The following is a 25956-nucleotide window of genomic DNA, read 5'->3' as shown; positions in this document are numbered from 1 at the left end:
CCTGCCTGGGAGCCCACACAGTGCGGTGGAGGCCTGGACCGGTCGCTTCCCTGTGCAGCGGGGTCCTCATGGCCTCCCCAGTCCCCTGCGGAGACAGCGTTTGCATGAAGAGGTTTGCCAGCCCGATGGTTTGGGGACAGCTGCCCGCCCACTTCCTGTCAGCATGTTGTAAGGACAGCATGCTCAGGCGAGGTGGTCGGAAGCGCTGTCACCTACCTGGCCCGGTCAGTGTCTGCAGCGGTGCTCTGGCCTCTCAGGGAAAGCCATGTTGGGGAGCCAGAGTCTAGGGTCCACGAGGGACGGACAGCTGTCAGCTCCCACGGGGGCCTCTGGCTGCCAAGGTCCTGGCACGGCTACCAGTCAGCGCTGTCACCAGGGCCCCTGCGCCCCGGCGGACACTGCTTGGTGAGCATGTGTCGCCGTGTTCCCTGCTCTTCGTGGAACAGTGGTCACTCATGGGTGTTTTGCTTCTTTGCGTCACGGGTGAGAGCCCAGAGCCACGCAGGTGCTACCCAGGCTGGCCTGTGACTGCATCACTCTGTCCCCACACTGGCAAGGTCTGGAGTGGCAGGCCCGGCTGGCGTGGTTGCTGTTTCCGAGCTGTGGCTTCTCTGCCTCGGCTGCTTACGGGTGTCCCCGAGTGTGGCAGGGCAGAGCATGGCATGGCTCCATCCCCAGGATTACAGAGAACACGACCCCAAGGACCTGAGTGACAGTGGGTCGCAGCCAGGAAGTCACACACCAGGAGCCAACACCGCCCCCCTCGCCTCTGCTGTGACTTCTTAGAGACGGATGGGTGACAGGAGGGCTGTGTCCCCCACGGCCTGGGGCCATGATGGAGAGGCTACTGCTCTCCCATGGAGATAGTGTGCTCGAGTGGGTGCCCACACTGGGTCGGCCCTCAAAGCCACAGTGTGGGGTGGGAATATCTATGGCCACCCTGAGCTGTGCCACCTGGGCTCCTTCGTCATGACCGTCCTGGCTTGTGAAGTCACCCCAGACCCTGATGGCCCTCTTACCCTGGAGAGACCTCCACCCTGTCCCTTCAGCTGTGATGTCCCCCCATGAAGGCCCAGGGACAAGCTCGTCACTCATGTATTGTCCCTGACAGGCAGTGTCTCAGGCAGACGTCAGCCAGGTGCTGGGCAGACACTGGTAGCTTGGAGGGCCATCAGCCGTGTCCTAATGGACTGGTGCTGCTTTCGGCTGCTGTGTGCTCCCTCACGATGGGCAGCAGGATCACCGGAGTCAGCGGCCTGGAGCGGCCCGAGCTGCACGTGAGCCGGCAGACACCTGAGCGCCTGGGGTTGTGCATGAAATCTGGACGTCCACCTGCCAGCTCCTGCTGCCTGTGGCTCTGTGTCTTCAGGGCAGGTAGCCCGAGGGAGTAGTCTACATGTGTCCTATCTCCTGTCCGCAGACCTGACCTCTAAGCCGGGTTCCCAAGGTCCAGCCCATGGAAGGACACTGTCTTCCTCCTGGTCTCAGTGGACCCTACACTGTGGCCTCTAGCCCCAGCCCTGGTCCCAGCCCCTCCTCCCATGGCTGGGTGACCTTGAGGGGTGGGATCCGGACCTCATCTGGGATCCAGGAGGAGTGCCAGCCTTTCCGTTCACTTGCTGCCAACCAGGCCTCCCATGTGGATGCCGCAGGGCTCACACCCCAGGAGCAATGGCCCGCAGGAGGGGTCTCGGCAGGGATGTGGGCACCTGTGCTCTCTGCCGGTGCCGTGGTCACCATCCAGCCGGGGCTCTGGGGCTCTGCCTCCCCTTGCTGCTTGGTGTGGCTTGGTCTCTCCAGGCAGGGCAGGGACAGCACCGGGGGTGGGGGCTTGCAGGGCCGGAACAGTGGCTGGCTGTTTCTTGTGGTTTTGGTGCTGGTGCTGGAGCCCGGGCCCTGTAAAGCGGTCTCTTCTGCGTCGGCTTGGGAAGCAGGGGACAGGCCCAAGGCAGCGGGGCGCTGCAGTGGGGCTGGGTCTTCTGGGTAGCACTGTGGGCAGAGGGTCACAGTGCAGCGAATAGTACTGTGCCCGGGCCCAGACCCTGGCCTGTCTGGGCTGTGGCTCTGTGTGTTGGTGACGCTGGGGATTGAACCAGCCCACCCTCCACCCTTCCTTACTCCATTTATCTGGATACAGTGTCTCATTGCGTTGCAAACTTCCAATCCCCTGCTCCAGCCTCCTAGCATTGGGGGTCAACTGTCTGTCACTACACCCTGCCTGGCTACAGGTTTTAGGCAGAGCATGCAGGGCAGGTCTGGGCGAAGCCCACTATGGGAGCCTGAACCCCACTCCATCTCGGGGTCTGCACCCCACTTCTGCTCCCTGGGCTCTGCCTTCCTGTGTGGCTGCTGGAGATCGAGGTGGGAACCTGGGTCACTGTCTTGTGGGTCCGTGAACCCCCAGCCTGCCTTCTACTCTTGGCTTAGTCATAGGGAGATTCCTGTCCCAGCACCAGCTGCTCCATGGTCCCCGTGCTCTTGTGCAGATCCTGCATAGACTCGGGGCAGCAGACTGGCTTCAGGGTCACCCTTCTGGCCTCAGCCATCCAGGCATCACCCACGGGTCCCTGCAGGGCCCAAGCCGTGGCTTTGCACAGAAAGTACTTCTGCCTTCCTGGGCAGAGCTTGTAGAGGGGTCCGTGCTGGGACTGCCTGAGGCTTTCTGGAATGTCCCCTGCCCTGCGCCGGACCTGAGCCCTGGGCCCTGAGGTATGCGTTATCCTGACCTGTGCCTCTGTCTGTCCACAGCTGGCTGCTCTGAGATTTGAGGTCGTGGAACCCGTCAGCAGAATGTCCCCTCTCCCAGCGCACAAGCCTCAGGCCATCAAGACGCACGTCCCCGCCAGGCCCCCACGGGCGAACCCGACGCACTAGCTGGGGCGGCGGCAATGGCAGACTTGTGCTAGGTGGCGGCAGACTCGGCTTCCAGACGCGAACCTGCAGGGGCAGAGCCATCGTGGAGAGGCCGGGGTATCACAAACTGATGGATTTTGACAGGAAAGGGGGGAGAGGGGAGCTGGAGGAGGGCCGGAGGATGTCCAAGACCGGCGGGGGCCGCAGCGGCCACAGCGTGCGGAGCTCAGGGACCAGCTCGGGGGTGCTCATGGTGGGCCCCAACTTCCGCGTCGGCAAGAAGATAGGCTGCGGCAACTTCGGGGAGCTGCGCCTAGGTGAGCCCCAGCCCGACCGCACGTGGGAGCCGGGTTTCCAGTCTGCCATGCTGGTGCTGGTGGCCGCCCTGCGGATTGCCGGGGATCAGCTAGGCCACCTGGCCCCTCCTGCTGGAGGAGGGTGTGTGTGTGTGTGTGTGTTTTGTGGCGCTGGGGATGGCACTCTACACTGAGCCACATCCCCAGCCCTTTTTCTGAGTCGGGGTCTGGCTGAGTGGCCCAGGCTGGGCTGCAGTTTGTGCTCCTCCTGCCTTGGCCTCCCAGCGTGCGGGGTGCCAGGAGTGTGGTGCTGCTCTCCACTCTGAGAAGCTCTGAGGATGGGCAAGCCTGGTCCCCTCCCAGGGGCCCACTGTGGATTGGTGAGGCTCAGTGGTCAGTGGAGGGAGCGCGGCACGGTGGTTCCCCAGACTCAACAGCTGGTACCTCGGATGCCCAGGCTGTCACTGGAGCTCGGGTGCTGCCAGCCCTGGCCTGGGCAATCAGCACGAGCTGTCAGGTGTGCTCTGCTCTCTGGGCACCCCAGGCAGACCTACAGCCCCCCACATCGGCTTGTCAGACAGGGACGAAGGAGGCCCAGGGCACGGCCATGGCCTGGCTGCCGCTCCCTGCCTGTTAGCGGGGTATGTGAGGGTCCCCTTCAGTGGGGCTGTGCGCAGCCAGCCATTGACCAGTGTGGAGGAAAAGCCCTGGGCTCCATCCCAAGCACTGCCAAAGAATCAGGACTTAAATGCCAGTGTCCGATGGCGTATTCAGGTCCCGTTCTTTTTTTTTTTTTTTTTTTTGGTATCGGGGATTGAACTCATGATCTTGCTCTTACCAGGCAGGAGCTTGTGTCACTGAGCCCCAGCCCCTGCCCCCCGCCCCCACGACCTGCTGTGTGTGCGTCCTTTCCCCTGGGCCTGGTGAGGTTTCATTGTGCCGGCCTGGGGGTGCCGTGTGTCCAGAGTGGACTGAGGGTCATGCTCGTTGCTCAGCTCTGCTGTCCCTGCAGGGTTGGACGGCCCCCTTCGTGAGCCATGGGCTCTGGGGCCCTGGATGGGTCTTGGGAGTTTGGGGCGTCCCTGCTGTGAGACCTGCGCCATACTCCTCTGGCCTGTGTGGTCCGAATCTTGCTGTAGGTGCATCTCTGTCCAGCCCTACAGTCTCCTGACTAGGGTGTGGCCCCCAGGACCACTGCAGGGGCCCTCATGTGGCCCCAGAGCCAGAGCACTGAGCGGGGACAGCTCAGACCCCTGCACACGGCCCCATGGCTGCAGATGTCACCAGGGACCTCGCGCTCACACATCCCCACCGCAGTCCACGCCAGCACTGGACCACAGAGCACAGTGGATGTCCCTGGAGGAAAGTACAGCCATGGCAGCAGGGACCCCAGGGCACCTGACTAGAGAAGCTCCGGCCTCTGAAGCTGCACTGGACAGCAGACCAGCGGCGGCAGGAAGACCTGAACAGACTCATCTCAGAAGACACGGGGAGGGAGTGGTCCCAGCCTCCCCAGGAGGCTTCGCTGCCGGATTCCTGGCGTCCCACACTAGACAGCCTCGGTGTCTCCCAGTGGAGGTGGCAAGTAGGCCACCGTGAGATGGCACACAAAGGACCCAGGACCCAACCTCAGGCTTTGGGGGCCGCCCAGAAAGACGTGGGGTGGGGCTGGACAGATGTCCGAGGACCAAACAGGCCTTGAACGTCGCAAGTTGAGGAAAGGCCTGTGACGGAGGCAGAGGGCTGGCCACACCGTCCCGGCGCTGCTGCTATACTGTGGTCTGGGGGCCGGGACAGGCTGGGGCCTCTGTCCTGGGCAGACATCCGAGACTTCTGGAGCACCAGTAGGGGGCGCGTGGGAGTCGGGCAGGACTTGGTCACTGCAGGGGAGCCAGAGGTGGCCTGCCCATGGCACGTCCTAGACAGGCAGACGGGTCCATGGACAGCGCGCACCACATACACGGGACGAACCCGAGGGGACAGAAGAGCCTCTCCTCGTCATGTGGGGGCGCCTGGGTGGACACGGCTTAGGGGTACAGATGTGGGAGGGCAGAGGTGCTGTGAGTGGGAAGCCGGGGCATGCACTCCTGATGGCCCCTCTGTCCCCGCAGGAAAGAACCTCTACACAAACGAGTATGTGGCTATCAAACTGGTGAGTGGGGCGCCCCCTCCTCCCGCGGGGTCCGGGGCGGGCGCGGGGGCCCTGGGTAAGCGTCGGCCTGTCCGCAGGAGCCCATCAAGTCCCGGGCCCCGCAGCTGCACCTGGAGTACCGCTACTACAAGCAGCTCAGCGCTGCAGGTACGGGGACACGGGAGGGGAGGGGAGGGGGACAGGGGACACGGGAGGGGAGGGGAACGGAAGGGGCGCGCCCAGCAATAGCCTGGCCGGCCCGCAGAGGGCATCCCTCAGGTCTATTACTTCGGTCCGTGCGGGAAGTACAACGCCATGGTGCTGGAGCTGCTGGGGCCCAGCCTGGAGGACTTGTTTGACCTGTGTGACCGCACCTTCACGCTGAAGACTGTGCTCATGATCGCCATCCAGCTGGTGCGCAGGCGCAGGAGGGAGGGGCGGGGGGGGGTACGGGAGCCTGTGCCCCGCCCTGCTGAGGCCTCATCGCTCACCCCCAGATCACGCGCATGGAGTACGTGCACACCAAGAGCCTCATCTACCGCGACGTGAAGCCCGAGAACTTCCTGGTGGGGCGCCCGGGCAGCAAGCGGCAGCACGCCATCCACATCATCGACTTCGGGCTGGCCAAGGAGTACATCGACCCCGAGACCAAGAAGCACATCCCGTACCGCGAGCACAAGAGCCTCACGGGCACGGCGCGCTACATGAGCATCAACACACACCTGGGCAAGGGTCAGCGGCGGGCGGGACCCGGGTGGGGGTGGGGGTGGCTGGTTCACGCTGACCCGCGCTCACGCCCCGCAGAGCAGAGCCGCCGGGACGACCTGGAGGCCCTGGGCCACATGTTCATGTACTTCCTGCGCGGCAGCCTCCCCTGGCAGGGGCTCAAGGTGGGTGCGGCCTCGGGGCACAGGGCCCGGCCCCCGGGGCGCGGCTGACCGCTGACTAGTGCCCACTCCGGCAGGCCGACACGCTCAAGGAGCGGTACCAGAAGATCGGGGACACCAAGCGTGCCACGCCCATCGAGGTGCTGTGCGAGAGCTTCCCAGGTGAGACCCCGCTGGTGTGTCCACCCCCGGGCCCCCACCCGTGGCCCCCGCCCGCGGTGCCCAGCCCCGCCCCACACCTGCGCCGCCCCCGCAGAGGAGATGGCCACCTATCTGCGCTATGTGCGGCGCCTGGACTTCTTCGAGAAGCCGGACTACGATTACCTGCGCAAGCTTTTCACCGACCTCTTCGACCGCAGCGGCTTCGTGTTCGACTATGAGTACGACTGGGCCGGCAAAGCCCTGGTAGGCGCCAGGCGGGGCCGGGGGGCCGGGGCGAGGGGGGCGCTGAGCCCGGAGCCCTGCTGACCCTGCTGCCCCGCAGCCCACGCCCATCGGCACCGTGCACTCCGACGTGCCCTCCCAGCCCGCTCACCGGGACAAGGTCCAGGCCCACAGCAAGAACCAGGTGAGTGGGGGGACCGCGTCCGGGCGCGGGGTGCCCCCCCCATCCCCGCTGACTCCTCCGCGGCGGCTGCAGGCGCTGAACTCCACCAACGGGGAGCTGAACGCCGACGACCCCACGGCCGGGCACTCCAACGCCCCCATCACGGCCCCGGCGGAGGTGGAGGTGGTCGACGACACCAAGTAAGGGGCGGCAGGGCGGACGGGGAGGGCCGGGGTGAGCTGGGCTGTCGGCGGGGGGCGGCGTGGCCTGGGCCACCACCCACCGCCCGCCACCCTGCAGGTGCTGCTGTTTCTTCAAGAGAAGGAAGAGAAAATCGCTGCAGCGGCACAAGTGACCTGGCGCTCCTGCGCGTGACTGTCCTCCATGCCGCCTCAGGCCAGCTTGACCCCGAGGCCACACCGGCCGGGGTGTCCCGCCGCGGCCCCATCAGACTGCAGGGCCTCGGGCTGGATAGACGCGGGTCCCTCCCTTAACGTAAGAGACTTCGGCAGCGTTTCTCCGCCTGGGTCCCTCCTGCGCTCCAGAGCGTTAACTATTCACGGAGGAGCGGACCCCGGAGCGGGGACCCAGGAGCAGGAGCGGGGACCCAGGAGCCGGGCCGAGGCGCCAGTGAGCGCTCAGCCTCATGACGGCTGCTTGGCTCCCTTGATCCAAAGGCGTTTCCTCGCGGGGCAGCCCCGGCCGCGTCTGCTGAGCTGGCTGCCCAGGGGCTCCGCGGCCCCAGACCAAAGGGGAAGGCGGGCGGCGACCGGAGCCAGCCCCCACCCACATGCTGCACCAAAGCCCGTCGAGTGCGGCCTGCGCCCCAAGGTGCAGCTGCTCCCGGGGACCGGCCCGGGTGGGCGGCCTGGGCCCCCAGGCTGGGGCTTCTGGTCTCCACTGCACAGCCTTAAAGCCCCGCGCCCCACGGGCGTTGCCGGTGGGGTGGCCGCAGAGCAGTGGCGACCCCTGCGGTCCAGCCGGGCACCCCGGGGCCAGGGTGCCCCTGGGGCGGTGGTCAGTCAGGCGTAGCTCTTGCTTTACAACGTGTACAGAAATGGCATTTACGTTTCTCTGACGCTTCCTTGAAGCCATAGAACTTAGGGCTTTTTTAAGAAAATAAAAAAAAAATGACGCCTGAGTGGTGGCATCTGGTTTTCCTCAAGGGCGGCAGCCTAGAACAGTCAGGGACCAGGAAAAGCAAGCCCCTGCGGGTTCCTCAGGGAGGACAGGTGGGCGAGCGCAGAGAGAAGCAAACTAGGGAGGGCCAAAGGGCCAAAGGGCCAGGGCGGGCATCCTGGCCCCGCCAAGTCCCCGGGTCACCTCATGACCGGTGTGGAGAAGCCTCCCTGGGGGACAGGCAGGGTGGAGAGACAGGGATGGGCCTCGAGCCACTGGAGCAAAGCAACCCTTGCGGCCAGGCCAGTGAACCAGGACGCTGTCTGCATTGGTCAGTCCTGCTGCCCAGGGCAGTGGGAGAATCGCTGGTTCCAGCCCATCCTGGGCAGTCTCAGCGCTCTGGAGGCTGAGGCAAGAGGATCAGCAGGGGTTCAAGGGCAGCCTGGCCCTGTTTCAAAAAAAAGAGACAGGTGAGCTACTGGGGGTGTGCTGGACACAGCATGGAGTGAGAGGTCACTCGGATGCCACAGAGACCATGGGGAAGGAGGGCTACGGCTGAGCCCCCCAGTCGCCCCCAGGCAGGCTGCCCCCTGAACTGGCAACGCAGGCACGGCTGGCCTGGGACTGTGCGCATGCGTGTGCACACGCTGGCGTACTGGTCATCTCTGTTTTTTTTTTCTTTCAATCGGTACCAGGGATTGAACTCACGACTGCCTGCTTACAAGGCAGGCACTAGGCTGCTGAGCTGAATTCCCAGCCCCGTCATCTGTACTGTCTTCTCCCTTTCTTCCTGTTATTTGTATTCCTGCATCTCACAAGCACACAGTTTCCCAGCATCGAATCCACCCTGCAGTCTTTGAAGTACATTTTGCAGCCAGGCCAGGTGGCTCACGCCTGTCGTCCGCACTCGGGAGGCTGAGGCAGGAGGCTTGCTGCAAGTTCGAGACCAGCCTGGGCTGCAAATTGAGCTCAAGGCTAGCCTGAATTGCACAGAAAGACCCTGTCTCAAAAAGACAAAAAACTAATAATAGGGGCTGGGGATTTAGCTCAGCGGCATAAGTGCCTGCCTTGCAAGCAGGCAGTCGTGAGTTTGGTCCCCGGTACCGATAAAAACGAAAAAGACCAAACAAACAAAATAATAATTGGTGAGAAGTCTGGAATTTGGTTTGGTTAAGGATGTGTTTGAGTATACTCTGATTTTGTAAGGTGTTTGTCAGTCTGCCCGTGTGGTGGTGTCTGTCTGTCCAGTCTGTTTGTGGGCAGTTGCCAGGAGTTGCTGAACCGGTGCTCATTCACGTGAATACAGCAGAAAGCAAAAACACCTGCCCGGGGTCACACGGCACCTGGCCTGGGTGCGGAGGGGGCAGGTGTCTGGCCCTGGGAGCTGGGGGCGCAGCATGAGCACATAAGAGGCCCCTGGGAAATGTGGGCAGGTCTCAGGGATCCTGCTGGGCTGTGTGCCTGTTTCTGTGTCTGTTTGAATCTGTAAAATCATCTGTCTGTCTGTCCGCCTGTCCACTCTGTGAACAGCTTTTACTTTGAGCTCAACAGTTTTTCTTTCTCCCTTTTCCTTTTGCATTTTGGGGTCATCTTTCAATCCAAGACTTCTTAGGGTTCCCGGCTGGTCCAGCTGACACACAGACTGGGTATATGCCTGTAGTAGGTTACTTCTCATGGACTTGAGAGTCTGGTTATTTAGAAAAAAATAATACTGAGATGAGTAAACGAGGGCCTTTGGGGTTGGGGTTATTGGACAGGACTGCAGTGGATGAATAAGCAGCCGCCTGGTAACAGTTTTTAAATCAGTTCTCAGTCTGATTGGAGGCCTCTGATCTCCGTAGCCTATGGGAGACGGCCCAGCTAAAGCTCAAAATGCTCAAAGCTCACGTGTTCCCACTGGTCATGAGCAAAAAAAAGAACACAGGAAGTGTTTGGTTTGGAGATGCCTGCGTAAAGTTTCCCACAGCAGTGACAGCTGACTGCTGTCGACTCCTGATGCACTGGGGATATTCATGGCTCCGGTTATATGGGTCCCCCAGGTGGTAAAACGGGGCTCACTTAGGGTAATAGACTTGTCTCCTGTTCAGACCTCTCTCTGCTGGTTCCAAAGGCTTGTGAGATTCACAGTCCACTGAAGGGCAGCAAATCAGCTGGAGTTTCTTGTGTATCAGTTAAGGGTGACTCCAAGGGACGTCTTATGCCAAAACGGAAGTTCAGAGTATTGTATGAATGTCAGGATTGTCATATGATTGAATGTAGGGTTCCGATTTATGGCGTAAACTATGTGACGAGTATTCAGATGTTAACACAGCCATCCGTGGATGCTGGGAAGCAGTTCCCGCCCACGCCCCCAGTGCCTGCTTAGGTACAGTCACGTCAAGAGCCCTGCTTGTCAGACTCTGCACCGTTTCAGGTCTTTTCCTCTGATGCTCATGCCTCTGGGTGGGCTGAGGGTGGCTGGTATTTGGGTCCCAGCCCTTCAAGGTCAGTAGGGACCCAGGACACACAAGACCTCTGCTTACATCATCCATAGGTCCTCAGGGAGCCCCTGGCCTTCTGACGATGATGATGAGACCACGGGGAAAGTGACCCTTGATGTACATGCCTGAGGAGTCACGGGAGAAAAACCTCCCGAGCTCTCATGGAAAGCAGCTCTTAGTCAGACAAACACAAGTGGCCGCGGCTCACCCACCTGGCTGACAGCGACAGGGGAGCCAGATGCTGTGCACAGTTGTTAAGACCACTACTGAGACCTAGCTGCCCTGACGGGAAGGAAGGAGCTGGCTGTGTAACTCGGTCTCGCACCTTGTGCTGCACAGCATGGCCCGGAGCGGGCAGTGCCATGCAAGACACTGGCTGTGGGGAACCCGGGCCGCTGAGGCGCTGACAGCGCTGACCACGTGGGTCCTGGCTGCTGCTGTGGGCTAACCGACTGTGGAGTTAGACTGTGGGGTTCCCCGTGCCCATGCAGAGGGCTCCGGGGCTGCACGTGTGCAGGCAGGGCCTGACCTCTGCCTGTCAGAACCTGGGCTAGCAACTGGCCCATGTGACCTTAGCTCACGTCAGTCCACAGACCCCACGGGCAGCAAGAGGCTCTGTCCTGCAGTACCGCCCCAGCCCTGCCATCCAGGCTCTCGCTGAATCACCCGTGCTGTCCCCAAATGTGCAGCCTTCCTACCTCAGCCTCCTAGAGTGCTGGCTGCTGGGTGCTCCCATGCCCAGAGCTCCAGCTGTCTTCAGCGTGGAAGTTCAATTTATTGTTTTGGTCTTGGGACGGTCTCAGTGCAGTTCAGGCTGGCCTGCTCACTCCAAGTTCTGGGCTTACAGGCATGCAAAACCACTCCTGGCTCAGAAGTTCAATTTCTGAGGCGGCCTGCAGACTCACTCTTGCGGTGGTGAGAATAGAGGCCAGGGCCTTACACGCTCACCATGGAGCTGCTGGGAGCCAGGTTTTCACTAAGTTGCCCTGGACTTCAGAATGCGGTTCTGCCTCAGCATCCTGGGCAGCTGGAGGACCAGTGTTCAGCGTGCACCGGCTCCACGTTCACGCTCGCCCTAGCCCAGCGCCCTGCTGACCAGAACTCGTCACAGCTTCTGGTTGCACAGGGGCTGTGGGTTACAGGGCCAGCAGGTCTGTGTTGACCGCAGTGCCTATCACATGCTGTTACTTGCACACAGGACTGGGCTCCTGCAGCTCCCCCTCGACCGCCCCAAGCCTCTCTCAGCCCCACCCCAGGTGCCGCCCTGCCAGAAACTGGCACCTTGCACTAGGCCTGAGGCAGCTTCCCGGCCTCTGCACCATGCACTAGGCCTGAGGCAGCTTCCCGGCCTCTGCACCATGGGTACCGCCTGAACTCAGCTGTGCCAGGCAGGTGCAGGCACAGCAGCTCAGGGCCGGTGCGTTTCTTTCTTTTATTTAAAAAATGACGTGGTGTGACACCACACCTTCCATGGCTTCAGGACAACGCAGGTTCCAGGGGCGTCACGGGGTGGACACAGGTGCCAGGGATGGCGAGCTGGGGTGACAATATGTACAGGGGGCGGCAGCGCCTCTGGAACTCGCACGAGGCCAGCTGGGGCCCCCCCATCGCGGGGTGACCCCCAGTTTTGTCCCTCCAGGCACACGGGGTTGGGCCCTGCTTAGCCTCAGGGACTGGGCGCGAGGTGGCTGTCCAGAGGACAGTGACAGCTCCGCTGGCCCACATGGGGCCCAGCGCAGCAACAGCAAACCACCCACTACTGGACCAGGGCTCCCTAGGGGTGGGCCTCCCTGTGGGGACAGCACTGCAGCCCGAGTCCCACCAGTCCCACACTCATCTCCAGTGTCTTGGAGGGGGACGCCCCGCAGGCCAGGGGTGGCTCGGGTGCATGGCTGGCCAAGCCCGAGTCCCCAGCGCCCTGGGGACCTTTGGCCGGACTCTGAGCTCCAAAAGGGCCCCGAGGCATAGCGTGACAGATGCGTCCCCGCTCCCTGCCTGGGTGAGCGGCTGCAAAAGACCCCATTAGTCAGCGCCCTGGGGACCTTTGGCCGGACTCTGAGCTCCAAAAGGGCCCCGAGGCATAGCGTGACAGATGCGTCCCCGCTCCCTGCCTGGGTGAGCGGCTGCTGGCCCGGGGCTGCGGGGACAGGGGACGGGCACCCCGAGGGCCGCCTCCCTTGGCCCAGGATGGCCCCACATCGAGGCGCGGCCCTGGCCGGCCACGGTGTCTGAGGGATTGTCTCATGGCCCCTGGGCTCTGCCCCCTGGCCGCGCCGTCCCACGGACACGGGACCCAAGGGCGGCAGGGCGGCCTAGGTATAGAAGATGACCTCGGGAATCTGCCCGTCCTCCACCGACGTCCCATTGTTGTTCCCGGCCGCGTAGCAGAAGGTGAAGCAGGTCTTGGCCCCCGTCGTGGGCGACTCGTGTGTCACCTTGCGCAGGCCTTTGGTGCCGTAGTGGGAGTCGGGGCCCTGTGGGGGGTGGGGTGTGTGTTAGGTGTGGTGGGCCCTGGCCAGGGACCCCCCGCTCCCCTGCTCTGTGCGGGGGTGGGGGGTGCAGACCTTGAGCGTGGCGCAGGCTGTGTAGTTCACGTTGGGTAACACCTCCACCGGCTCCTTGAACATGACGCGGAAGGTGCTGGCCGAGCCGTCGCAGCTGAAGCCCGTGTCGTTCTGGCCCAGCACAGTGTTGCTGTCCGTGTGGATGATCTGGGGACAGGGGAGGGCTCAGGGCCTGGTCCAGCAGGGCGGGGTGGGGTGGGGCTTGGGGCGGGGCCTGGCAGTGGGGCAGGGCTTGCAGCGGGGCGGGGCCTGGTCCTGTTGGGCGGGGCCTGGCAGTTGGGGGGGGTGCTCACCTGGATGTTCACCTGGTAGTCTGTGGGGCCGTGGATGGAGCCGTAGAGCCCAAAGCCCACCACGAAGATGCGCTTGTTGACTGAGAACCTGCAGAAGAGGGTTGTCAGGCCCTGGGCAAAGAGCCGGGTGCGGGGCAGCAAGGCGGTGCCAAGGCGGCGGGCGCACCTGATGCGGTCGCTGGTCCCGCTGTAGCCCCAGCGGCTCTCCACCTGCTGGAAGCGGCTGATGCTGCACTCCTTGCCGCGCAGGCAGCAGCGCGGGCGGTCGATGAACTCCACGCGCGGCTTGGGGTTCACGGTGAAGTGCAGGAAGAGGCTGACCACCTCCCGGTCCACCAGGATGCCGGACTGCGCAGGGCCTGCGGCGGGCAAAGGGCTCAGCTGGGCAGCGGGTTGCCCTGGCACCGGTGTAGGGGCACAGCCGCTCATTTGGGGTGACCCCTCGGGAGTAAGCCCCGCACCCTGCCCTGCTACCTCCGGCTGGGGCGCCCTAAGGGCCTGGTGCCACACGCCAGTCATCCGGCACTCCGGGGGGCTGAGGCGGGAGGACCGCCGTGAATTCCAGGCCAGCCTGGGCTACAGTGAGTATGAGACTGACCTGCACTACACAGCTGGCCCAGTCTGGAAAAAAAGGCGCCCACTCCAGGACCCCGCCTGTCCACACACCCGGGAGTCATACCAGCTGCTGAGGCCAGTGGGTCCTGGGCCCCAGCCCTGGCTTCTACAGGTACCTGGGAAAGCGAGCCCCAAGGGGCCAGTCTCAGCAGCTCGGTGGCCCAGCTGGTGCCGGATGTGACATGCACGGGTGCAGCCACTCCAGGACACCCACTGGGCCACAGGTTCGGGCAGGCACCTCCAGGCAGAGGCCATGACTCAGGAAGAGCCCCCCACAACCCAGCTGGACACAGCCCTGAAGGCAGCGTCCCTTCCACCTGCTGAGCAAGGCCGCACACGCCTGTCATCCCAGCACCCGGGGGCTCATCAGGTCTTTGATGCCAGCATGAACTACATCACCTGTCTCTACACTAAAACACACTCCTTCCCCAAATTTCTGTTTCCTGGAAGATGAGGTCACACACCTGGGACTGAGTCCAGGGCCTCTGCACTGAGTTACAACTTGACTCTTTATTTTTAACTGTGAGACCCGATCTGGTTAACCTGCTAACCCGTGCAGGCCCGCCACCCTGTGATCCTCCTGTCTCAGCCTCCCAGAGTGCTGTGATGACAGGCCTGCGCTGCCACACATGGCCTCCCTCGGATCCTTATGCATTTCCACATCTGTCACCAGGAACTTGTGGGACTGCGCTGAGCCCCCAGGCTCTGGCCAGGGCAGGAGCCGCATTGTTACCTGCGGCAAACTCCTCGATGGTCATCAGCGGGAATCGGATGAGCCCAAGGGCCTTGCCCAGCACCTTCCGCTTGTTCTCCGGCGTCACCTGCAACTGCTGGCGCTGGCACTCGGCCTCAGCCCAGCGCACGACTGCGTTGAAGAGCCGCACCTCCCGGATGCCCAGGGTGTCCCGCTCCAGGACGGCCACCAGGGTGTCTGCAAGGGAGACCATGACCGGGCTGTGCCTGCAAGCCTCACTGGAGCACCAACTAGCAACCCCAGCCTTTGGCTCATGGGTGTGTGTGTGGGTGTGTGTGTGTTTGAGACAGGGTCTCGATGTGCAGTCCAGGTTGGCCTTAAGCTCACTTTCTGACCCAGGCTGGTCTTCAACTCACAGAGATCCTCCTGTCTCAGCCTCCCGAGTGCTAGGATGACAGGCGTGCACCACCATGCCCAGCTGTGAAGTTTTACTGGTGCACACAGCTGCTTCCCCCCAAGGGCAGAGTTACAATATCTTAGCAGAAGGTGCTGCAACCAACCAAGCCAGGTATGCAGACCGCAAGCCAAATTCTGCTGAGCCTCTTTTAGGCGGCCCAGCAGCCCCCACAGGCTGGGTTGGGGTGACCCCAGGACAGGAGAGCCTCCCCGGGTGAGGCAGTTGGTGGGTCCTGGGGGACCTCAGCACCTCACCCAAGTCAATGTCGGTGAAGCCCTCTGCGGTGATGGCGTCGGCCGTGTTCTTGTCGATGCTCTCTAGGCACAGGCTGGCCAGCTGCGGCTCATCGAACAGGCGCGCCTGGCGGGGATGCGGGCTCAGGATGCTGCCCCGCACCCCGGGCAGGGGCCCCATGCAGCCCACCCCTCTAGCCACACTCCGGGCCCCCCTGAGCACCAGTGCCCCCATGCACATCTCAGCCAGACCCTGTCCCTGACTATAGAGGGGAAAGGGCCTGGTTCCGGCCCCACGACCCGGCCCCAGGGAACAGGCTGGGCTCTGACTCAGGGCAGGCCCCAAGCAACTCGACCTGTCCCCAGCAGCCGGCCACCTGTGTGAGCAGCATGAAGGCGTTGTCGGCCCGCAGGTTCTTCTTGAGGAACTCCACGCAATGGGCCTCAAGTGCTGGTACCGCGTACTTCTTGGCAGTGTATAGCGTAGTCATGACGGTCTCGGGCCCAATCTGCACCTCATCTGAGTACAGGAACCTGGGGCGGGTGGGGGCTGTGAGGGGGACCCTGGACCCAGTCACCCCATCAACCTCCAGCTGCGCCCAGAGTCCTGGAGGAACCGACCAATGGTGCTCCCTGAGCTGGGGAGAGGGGACACAGCCTGGGATGCCGCCACAGGGAGGTTAAAGCCAGGCCCCGAGGGGCTGCAGCCCAAGTGCAGGGGAGTGGGCTGAGGGTGGGGACCAGGGGGCTCCTCCCTGTCACCTCCTCCCCGAGCCCCACACCTGGAGTGGATTAAAAAAGCAAACAGCAAGCCAGGAGCAGTGGTGCCTGCTGGCCACCCCAGCCCTCTTGGGAGGCTGCGGCAGAAGGGTGGGCATTTGAGGCCAGGCTGGACACTATAGCGAGATCCCATCTCAAAAACTGGAGAAATAAGAGGTGACACCTGGAACTGGCTTTGGGGTGGAGGCTGGAGCTGGTCCCCCCCACAGCGCCCTGGAGCAGGCACAGGGCTGCGCCCCACCCTGCCCGCCCAGCAGCTCACTTGAGCAGTGCCAGGAAGGCGGCGGGCTCCACGTCGGGCAGCTCGATCTCCGTGGAGGTAGTGGCCATGCCACCGTTGAACATGGCGTCGAAGACGGCACTGCCCACAGCCAGCACGAACCTGGGGAAGGGACAGGGCTGTGGTCAGCCTGGACCTCAGCCACCAGGACGCCTTGGGCACAGCGGGCCAGGGTGGGAGCAGTGCTGATCGACTGGCAGCAATGCACCCCAGTGACCCTGCATCTGCCCTTCCATTGGTGTCCTGTCCAGTCCCTGTCCTCCCTACCATGGACCCAGCTAAGCCCAGTGTGGTTCCCTGTCCTGTCCCCTTCTGCGCTCCTGGCCGCAGGCTCCTGCACAGCTGGCTACAGCCCACGCCTTTCAGAAATCAAAGCTCACCCATCGAGCCAGCGCCTGTGTTTAAACAGTGGCTTAGTCCCTGCAGGGAACCCTCTGAGGGCCACACACAGCCAAGCGCGGAAAGCAGAAGCCTCAGTGGGGCTGCTGCCGGGCCCATGGCCTCGAGCCACCAGAGGCAGCAGGTCAAGGGCAGGGTGCACAGGGCTGGCAGCCCCTCCCAGGCCCCAGCTGCAGGTCGTGGTCCCGATAGCCTCCCCACCACCCAGGAAACTTCACGTGCATGCACCCCCAGCACCTCTGCTTCCACCCCCAAGGCTCCAGCGCCTCCCCAGCTGCCTGCTGCCCCTAGAACGACTGACCCTGGATGGCCACAGGGGTCCATGGCAGCCTGGCCCACGGCAGCCACAGCTGGGCCATCACTCAGCCAGGACAGGAGCACGGCTGTGACGCTCAGACCTCGAGGACACCACACTCAGGGTTGGATGCCAGGCACAGAAGGATACACGACATGGGCTCCATGGCCAGGAAACAGCCAGGGGACTCAGAGACAGGAAGTGGACTTGGGGCTCCGGGGCTGGAGGGGCTCAGGTGAGGAGGCGGAGAAAGTCCTGTGTGTGGTGCTGGCACCCCGAGCTGAGTGCTGGGGGACGGCACTGGGTCGCACTATGTGACCTTGATGCACAGCGCCCCTCCTGCCTCAGCCTCCTGAGTGTGTGACAGGCGGGCACACCAGGCTCAGCTCTAATGTATCATAATTTAGTTTTTCTGTTTTCTGAGAGAGTTCTCACTGTGCAGCACAGGCTGGCCTCAAACTCGTCCTCCTGCCTCAGCTGGGATGACAGGCGTGAGCCACGGTGCCCAGCTTTTACCATAATTTAAAAGGTGAAAGATTTATAGGATCTGGAGAGAAACCAGACTGTCTTACTACAATTTCAAAGTTACACCTTTTTTGGCAGGCTTGGCGGCACACATCTACAATCTCAACCCCCTGGGAGGCTGAGGGGAGACAGCCGAGAGCTTGAGGCGGGCCACACTACAAGACCCTGTCTCACAAAAGCAAAACAAAAAGAAACAAACTAAACATTCTTTATGAAAAGTCAGACATGCCAGGCTCGGTAGTACATGCCTTTTAATGCCAGCGATCAGGAAGGCTGAGGCAGGAGGATCGTTATGAGTTCGAGACCAGCCTGGGCTACAAAGTGAGCTCAGGGCCAGCCTGAGCTGCACAGTGAGATGCTGTCTCAGAAAGACACACACACACACACACACACACACAGCAGGAGAAAGGACAAGCCATCAGCCAGGAACAGGCAGAGAAGAGAAGCACCTAAGCACCTTGGGTAATAGAGTCAAAGACCAGAAGTACTCTGCAGTACACACATGGTACACGGTCTGTTTCACGACTTCATCCTCTGTGACAGGACCGCCACGGAAACCCCACAGCCACTGGCTGCCTGTGGCCCGCCCTCTGGGAGGCTGAAGCAAGATGACCAAAATTCTGAGCCCAGCCTGGGGAACTGGAGCATTTCAACGCCGAGTGGGCAGTCTCAGACCCCACGCTCAGTCTGCAGGGGAGCCAGGCAGCTGGCCAATCGCCCGGGACGGGCGAGCTGAGCAATGCAGACCCCAAGCTGACCAGAGACGTGACACAGAACTAGTCCTCTGATCCCACCGCGGCGCCCTCGGGGCAGAGCGCAGGCAGGGCCGGGTCCACAAGCTACACATCAGCCGGTACACGCCTGTCATCTCAGTGCTGCGGGAGGCTGAGGCAGGAAGCTTGGAAGTTCCAAAGAAGTCTGCGCAACTTAGTGATTTAATGAGGCCTTCCCTCAGAACAACAAAATCGGCTGGAGATGCAGCCCAGTTTGCAGTCCCTGGGTTCTATCCAGAAACCAAAACTACAAAATAAATCGGGCAAGAATTTCTTTGGAACTTCTCAAACACCATGAAGTCAGTCCCGTCCCTTGTGCAGCCCCAGCCCAGAAACCCACCCAGCCATGCGGAGCATCAGGCAGAGGCGGCTCCGGGAGCCTACAGCCCACTCTGCCAGCTGTGTCGCCCGGGGCTGTGACATGCGGAGGACTTCAGAGACCCGCTGCAGGCTGCCGCAAGCACCCACACAGTGCCCTGAGGATATTCTGCACTCCGTGCCCCCAAGACACTGAACCCCAGCAAGGACCCCAGAGGCCCCTGCCAGGCCTGGGAGGGAGGCTTTGCCCTGGAGACTGGCTAGACAGGACGCCTCACTTCTCTCTGTCATGTCAGGTCCCCCGGTACCCTGGGTTCTTGTGCACACTGAGCCCCCGGCTGTCACCACTCTGGGAAAATGATGCAGACCCCTACGCTTGGAAATCTGATGTGGCCCCAGCTTTTCTTTCCTTTTCCCTTGTGCTGCGGATGGAACCCAGGGCCTTTGCACATACTAGCAAGCACTCGCCAGGAGCTACACCTCCAGCCGTCTTATCTTTTTGGTTTGACTCTTTTTTTCTAATTTTCTAAGTAACCCCAGCTAGGCGTGGAGGCACATGCCTGCAATCCCAGCACCTCGGAGGCTGAGGCAGGAGGACTGCTGGGAGTTCAACACCAGCCTGGGCTCCATACCAAGATCCTGTCTCAAAAGACAAACGAAACTCCAGACTTTATTTTGATGCCACTGGCTCTTCCTTTAATACACTTGCTGCCCCCAGCCACACCTAAGATCCAGGGGCATTTGGTGACCGTGCCTGCTTGGGCCCCTCTGCACTGTGAGGAACTCCCAAACACTCCCTGACTTTGGTGACCCCCCAGTGTGCTGACCTGGCCAGGAGTCCTTTGTGGCATTCCTCACTTCCACTGGGTGCAGATTTCTCCCAGTATAGTAGAAATCACCCACACAGGGTGGCCTAAAGCCAAACAACCGCTGGCCACAATGGCGCACGCCTCTCAGCCCAGTTATTCAAGAGGCTAAGGCAGGAAGGTCACAAATTCGAGGCTACCCTGGGCAACTTGTCTCAAACTAAAATAAATACAATAAAGGTTGGAAATAGGGCTCTGGGGTGATTGGCTACCTAACATGGGTGAGCCCCAGCACCACAAAAAGGACAAAAAGGAAAAAAAAATTATCTAATGCTTTGGAAGCCCATTACCCAACACGCAGGTCTGGACGGGGACTCAGAGCCCCTCCTCCAGGAAGGCAGGGCTTCTCGGGGGTACCTTGCACCCACAGGATGTCACCAGTGATGCTGGCCTTGACCCCCTGGTGCAGAAGAGTCCCAGGTTTCCCAGAATCCATCTCCAGCCTTCCTATTTTCTGTTCTTCTTATGGGAGGGGGGGTGCTGGGGTTTGACTCCAGGATCTTCGACTAAACTACATTGCTAGGCCTTTAAATTTTGGACCCCAAGTCTCGCCAAGTTGCTAAGTTACCCAGGATAGTTTAGAACGCATGATCCTCCTGCCTCAGCCTCCTGGATGGTTGGGATGATAGATTTTTTTTTGAGACAAGGTGTAGCCAAGTAGTCCACGCTGGCCTTGAATTTACTACATAGCCCAGACTGAACTCGAACTCATGACAACCCTCCTGCCTCAGCCTCCTGAGTGCTGGGATGACAGGTGTGTTCCACACCCAGTACTTCTGCTCTATTAAGTCTTTGGCCAGCCAGCATCTGACGGTCAGTGGAAGGCTTCTCCACTTTCCCCCAAGCCGCCCTCCCTGCAGAGACACTTCAGTCCTTGCTGCAGCCAGCACCAGGGCGGGGACATCTGCTTTGCCTTAGGCTCTGTCCACTTTCAAGTTCATCCCATCCTCTGGGAAACAGCCCTGGGCCACTGTGACAAGGACTGAGCCAGGTGGAGCATTGCAGCAATCTTGCAAAGAACAGCTCTGACAGATCCCATTGGACAGATGTGGAAACTGAGGCACGGAAAAGCCAAGATACCACTGTTTGGCCACTGCTATGCAACCATCCAAGCCAAAACTAGTGCCTTCCCAGTCTCTCCACATCTGTGATGCTCACTCCAGAACCCTGGAGATGCCTGTCACGGGCCCCCAGGCACCGTCACCTGCCAACCCGCAGCTGAATCAGCTTCCCGATTCGGCCATCTCCGCCAAGCCCCAAAGAGGCTGAGTCCCAGTGTGGCCGTGGGGCCTCTGGCAGCTCATCCCATACCGCAAAGCCAATCCAGGGCCCCACTCCTGCCCTGGTCCTGCAGTGGCTCCAGGAGCTCAGCTCCTCCGCCCTGGGACTCTGTACCCACCTCCCATCCTCACACCCACCGCTTTGATCCCGCTTTGCCCCAAGTACACGTGCCAAGGTCAGCCAAAGTCCACTGGGGAGCCATCAGCTCCCATTCTTTTTGCAGCTGGATGGGGTCCCTGCTGCACCCCAGGGCCAGATGGGAGGGGGGAGCTCCTTCCAGATGCCTGCTCCAAGTCCAGCAGCATAAGTAGGTGTTGAGAGGCCAGCACAGAAGGGGTGCACAGGCTGCTGCCTACAAACCCACTAGCTGCCTGCTTGGGGCCTGGGGGAAGGGCAGAGGCCACACCCCTATGGGGAGGCCCTGGGCCCCCACATGGGTAAGAGCCTCAGGCACAGAAAGCCGGGATACATGTCACCAGCAAAGGAGGTCCCCAGCACTGGGGTCGGCACAAGTCACAGGTCAGAGGGTTTCCCGGGACCACTCAGCAATAACCGGCACTGCTGAGATCCCAACTCTGTAAAACGGGCGGGGCCCCGTGTGCTGGCTGCAGGACCTGAGGCTACAGAGGGTGCGGAGAGGGGGACAAGAGGGGTCCAGAGCTGGGGAGGGTGCAAGGTTTTCCCTGTGGGAGAGATTGAGGGTCAGTTCTGGGGTCTCCGCACATGCAGGAAGTCGCAAGCAGAACATGGGGTGGCAAGCAGGGGGCTCTGGCAGAGATCTGGGGCCTCCGGTCTAGGTGCGGTGGAAGCACTAGAGTCTCTGATGGGAAATGGGGAGGCAGAGAGTACCAGGACTGTCTGGGGGAAAGGGGTCGCCCCGCGGCCCTGAGCTGGAGCGATCTGGGGGTGACGCACAAGGTGGAGGGGGTAGCAGGGCCAGGATGAGGTTCCCAGGAGCAGGGCCTGGGGATGGTAGGTTCCAGGGGATCTCAGCTGCAGGGCCGGAGCTGGGGGTTGGATGGGACCCAGGTGCAAGGTCGTGGGGCGCCCGGGTCTGTGGTGCAGGATCTGGGGATTGGGGGTCCCGCGCAGGCCCGCCGCGGCCCACCTGTGCGCCGGGACGCGCTGCGAGCCGAGCCCCTTGCCCACCAGGAAGTGCACGTCGCAGAGCACCTCGTTGTTGAAGAGGAAGGCGAAGCGCTCCTGCACCGTGGGCTTGGTGGCCTGCCAGTTGTACACGGGCTCGCGCAGCAGCGCGGCCCCCGCGCCCGCCACCTCCTCGCGCTCGGCGCCCGCGGCCTGCGCGTCCGCCCCGGGGCTCGGTGGAGAGTTGGGGGGCGGCCCGGGCGCGGGCGCCGCAGCGGCGTTCACGGGGGCCGGGGCGGCAGCGTTGGCGCTGGGGCCCGGGCCGCCCCCCGCGCCCGGGCCGACCCCCGGCGGGCACGACGCGCGCCCGCCGCTGCCACCCGCCGCCATCTTGTCGCTGCGGCGCGGGGGCGGGGCGGGCGAAGAGGGGCGGGGCCGGGGAGGGGGCGGGGCAAAGGACGGGACTTGGAAGGAGGAATCGCGGGGAGGAAGGGCAGGGGCTTGACGCTGGAGGGCGGGGAGGGGAGGGGCTTAGAAGGAAGAGGAATGGCGGGAGGAAGGGGAGGGCCTTGACGCGGAGGGAGGTGGGCGGGGATTGTGGGCGGGGCTTAAGGGAGCAGGAAAGAAGATGGATGGGAAAGGAAGGACGGCGAGGGAGGATATGGGTGGGGATTGGAGGAAAGAGACGGAGAGGAGGGAGAAGGGGAAAGCCGGAGGAAAAGCCGCAGGGGAGACATGGGCGGGGCCAAAGGGGAGTGGAGGGGCTACGAGGGGCGGGGGAGAGGTTGAGGAAGGCGCTAGCTAGGAGCCCAGACCCCGACCTCACCCTGACTCTGGGTGCTGAAGCCCGAACCCTGGTTGCCGACCCTGGCTCAGGCGCTCAGGCCCCGGACCCAGAACCACACCGCAGTTGCTGCTCGCTAGCTAGAGCTTGCACATCAGATTCTGAACCCCAGACCTCACAGGTCCTAAACCTTCACCCCAGTCTCCAGTCCCGTCCCCCACCCCGACCAATCTTGCACCTTGGAAGTGAGTAGGGATCCTAAATGCTGGGCCTCATAAGCACCTGCCTTGCAAGTAGGCAGTCGTGAGTTCGATCCCTGGTACCGATTTAAAAAAAAGAGAGAGAGAAAAGATATAAGAAAAATCTAAATGCTGGGCCTCAGAGTTGTTTCTGAATCTCAGATATTCAGACACGGAACTTCAGATTCGAGATCCCACTTCCTGGATGCCAGACTAAATCCCAGGCCATTGCTCCCCATGTCTTGATGCCTGACCCCTGACTCCTGACCCCTGACCCCAGGCCTATTTGACCTCCCAGTGCAGGGTGGGAAACAGGCTGGGCTAAGTTGCTGCTGAAAATTGGGAGCAGGGAGAGCTCCTGTGCATTCAAGACTCAAAAGATAGGGGGCTGGGGATTTAGCCCAGCAGCATAAGCGCCTGCCTTACAAGCAGGCAGTCCTGAGTTCGATCTCCGGTACTGATAAAAAGGAAAAAGACAAAAAAAAAAAAAAAAAGACTCAAAAGATGGCCTGATGAGCAACCTTGGAGGCTGAGGCAGGAGCATCGCAAGTTCCAGCACTGCCTGAGCACTTTAGTGGGTGTCTCAAAATAAAAAACAAAAAAAAAAAGACGGGATGGAGTATAGTGCAAGGGTCCTGGATTCAGTGCCCACTACTGCAAAAATAAAATAGGTGCAGATCATACTGGCAGCATCTCTGGTGTCTCCAATAACTTCGAGTTAGAAAATATATCTGAGGCTGCGGATTTAGCTCAGCGGCATAAGCACCTGCCTTGCAATCTTTTTTTTTTTTTTTCTTTTCTGCCAAGTCACATTGGACTGCCTTGCAATCTTGTGGTTGTGAGTTCGATCCCTGGTACCAGTACAAAAAAAAAAAAATATATATATATATATATATATCTGAAACACAGCTGGCGGGTCCAGGGACAAGATGATGACCTATCTGAGATTACACATGGGCAGAGAGCATGGGAGGGCGCAGGACCCTCACATGCCCCAAGGTGGGAGCTGAGTGCTGCAGTCACCCCGCTCTACATTCTGTGCTTCTGGCTTGGGAAGCTACAGGTGTCATGAATGTGCCGAGCGAGCTGACTCAGGCTTTCTTTGCCAAAAGTGTCGTCACGGAGGCCTGCCCTGGTGACAACCTGGAAGCACCTTCCATCGGTGACTTTATTCTTGCAGCTGTTATAATAATCCTCCTATAATGCCTGATGCTGTGTGGGTATTTCTGTAAGGGGAGCTTGATAAGGTCATTCTGTGACCTGTTAGGAGGGAATACACCAGGGTGCGACAGACAGGAGCCAGGAATTCACTGGGAACTGGGAACTGGGAACTGGAAAGGAAAGGAAAGGAAAGGAAAGGAAAGGAAAGGAAAGGAACTCTCTGTACTAATGTATGAGTTTCCTGGCTTTTTTTTTTCCAGGAGGCTGAGGCAGGAGGATTCCTGTGAGTTCAAGGCCATCCTGGACTGTACAGTGAGGCTCTGTATCAAGAAGACAAAAAACAACAAAGAAAAAGTGAACTTTGCTATGTCAAGGAACATTCCTGGGTTTTGGAACTCAGACAGAGACATCTGTGGGGACTGTTTTCCCACCCGCTACAGAATGGATAGAATGTTCTGGAAACCACAGAGATTTCAGTTGTACAGTGGGCAGATTGATGCTGAATATGTGTGCAGACCACCATTGATTTTACTCTCAAACATGAAAATGTGGTTCACAGCTATGTTACCTACCGTTTTTTGTTTTTTGTTTTTTGGGTTTTTTTTTTTTTGTCTTTTTTTGAGACAGGGTCTCGCTATGCAGTTCAGGCTGGCCTTGAACTCAGTTTCTAGAACAGACTGGTCTGGAACTCACAAAGATCTTCCTGCCTCAGCCTCCCCAGTGCTGGAATGACAGGCATGGGCCTTCAGGCCAGTTTTGTAGATTTCTTAAAGGGGCCTTTACAGGCCCTCCCCTGGGGGCTCTTGCAATAACCACCTCGTCCCTTAGTGCGCAGCAGTGTCCTCTAGAGGGCGCCCTTTCCAAGCTGCTCCCTGGCTTTGCAATTCATTCTGACAAGATTTTTCAGTTTATACCTACCTAATTAGCCTTGGCCCCCAGATTAAGACGTCATTTCCGTCTCCTCCCACCTCCCCTGCCTCTGACTCGGGGACCCTAGACAGTCACATAGGAATATCATTCACACTAGATATGCCTAACATTGAAGGAAAAAAATCGGAGGGGCATCAAAATATTTAGGGGAGCTGGATGTGTGGCTCAGACTTGTAATCGCTGCTCAGGAGGCTGAGGCAGGAGGATGTCCCAAGTCCAATGCCAGCCTGAGGTACATAACAGTACCTCAAGGCCAGACTGTACTATATAACAGGACCCTGTCTTAAAAAACAAACAAACGAAAACCAGCACGTGCCTATAAAGCCTGCATGTAAGAGGCAGAAGCAGGAGGATACTCTGAGTTCAAGGCCAGCCTAAATTACATAGCAAGAACTTATCTCAAATAACCAAAAAAATTTACTATTATTATTATTATTATTATTATTATTATTATTTTGTCTTTTTCCTTTTTATCGATATCAAGGATCAAACTCATGACTGCCTGCTTGCAAGGCAGGCGTTTATGCCGCTGAGCTAAATCCCCAGCCCCCTATTTTGGTTTTTTGAGACAGGGTCTGGTTATGCAGACCAAACAGGCCTTGAACTCCTAGTGATCCTCCTGCCTCAGCTTCCTAAGTGCTGGAAATACAGGATTACCTCACCATGCGTGGCCCTCAGAACTTCTACAATAAGGACTGAACTGTAACTCAATGTTCTCTGGGTTCAATTCCCAAGGCCAGGAAGAGAAAGACACTGAGTGAGGTGGCTCATACCTGTAACCCCAGCGTTTGGTAGGCTGAGGCAGGAGGACTGCAGAGTTCAGGGCAAGATGGGCTACATAGTGAGTTCAAGGATGGCTTGAACTACACAGGAACACCCTATCTCAAAAAACAAAACCAAAAGTGGAGAAGGGGGTAGAGAGAGAGACAGGTGGGGGGAGAAAAGAGGGAAAAACAGCAAGAAAAATAACTTCCCCCTCCCAAAACAAACAAACAAACAAACAAAAAACTAGCATGGGGGAAGAACTAGAGTTGCAAGACCTAAAGTTGTTCAAATGGAACAACCTGTGA

At 60.3% G+C, this 25956-nt stretch overlaps 3 protein-coding genes across 4 annotated transcripts; 1 reads left to right on the top strand and 2 right to left on the bottom strand.

Moving 5' to 3' along the window:
* Positions 1–462: 462 nt before the first annotated feature.
* LOC106026107 (uncharacterized) lies at positions 463–2955 on the bottom strand. Its single transcript, XM_063228943.1, has 2 exons — positions 2727–2955; positions 463–1989 (listed from the first exon to the last, which is right to left on the bottom strand). Exons 1-2 carry the CDS (start codon positions 2953–2955, stop codon positions 1613–1615), a joined length of 606 nt encoding a protein of 201 aa, XP_063085013.1. The 3' UTR covers positions 463–1612.
* A 28-nt stretch (positions 2956–2983) lies between these two features.
* On the top strand, positions 2984–7855 carry Csnk1g2 (casein kinase 1 gamma 2). 2 transcript variants are annotated; one of them, XM_003460841.4, is made up of 11 exons: positions 2984–3170; positions 5261–5301; positions 5379–5448; positions 5546–5694; positions 5778–6012; positions 6085–6170; positions 6245–6329; positions 6424–6572; positions 6652–6735; positions 6808–6914; positions 7015–7855. In XM_003460841.4, the coding sequence occupies exons 1-11, from the start codon at positions 2984–2986 to the stop codon at positions 7067–7069; spliced, it is 1248 nt and encodes a 415-aa protein (XP_003460889.1). In that variant the 3' UTR covers positions 7070–7855. The 2 variants fall into 2 exon arrangements, with proteins under 2 accessions (XP_003460889.1, XP_004999266.1); XM_004999209.3 differs by having other exon boundaries at positions 6652–6914.
* A 3876-nt stretch (positions 7856–11731) lies between these two features.
* Btbd2 (BTB domain containing 2) lies at positions 11732–22177 on the bottom strand. Its single transcript, XM_004999213.3, has 9 exons — positions 21795–22177; positions 16212–16331; positions 15547–15703; positions 15191–15296; positions 14519–14716; positions 13337–13529; positions 13171–13258; positions 12878–13024; positions 11732–12787 (listed from the first exon to the last, which is right to left on the bottom strand). The coding sequence occupies exons 1-9, from the start codon at positions 22160–22162 to the stop codon at positions 12626–12628; spliced, it is 1539 nt and encodes a 512-aa protein (XP_004999270.2). The 5' UTR covers positions 22163–22177; the 3' UTR covers positions 11732–12625.
* Between the last annotated feature and the right edge of the window lie 3779 nt (positions 22178–25956).

This window comes from Cavia porcellus, unplaced genomic scaffold, assembly GCF_034190915.1.
Source record: "Cavia porcellus strain 051 isolate PalLab524CR breed Dunkin Hartley unplaced genomic scaffold, mCavPor4.1 scaffold_17, whole genome shotgun sequence".
Lineage (NCBI taxonomy): Eukaryota > Metazoa > Chordata > Mammalia > Rodentia > Caviidae > Cavia > Cavia porcellus.
The sequence above is the reverse complement of the archived record's forward strand: the minus strand, read 5'-3'. Positions and strand labels throughout refer to the sequence as shown.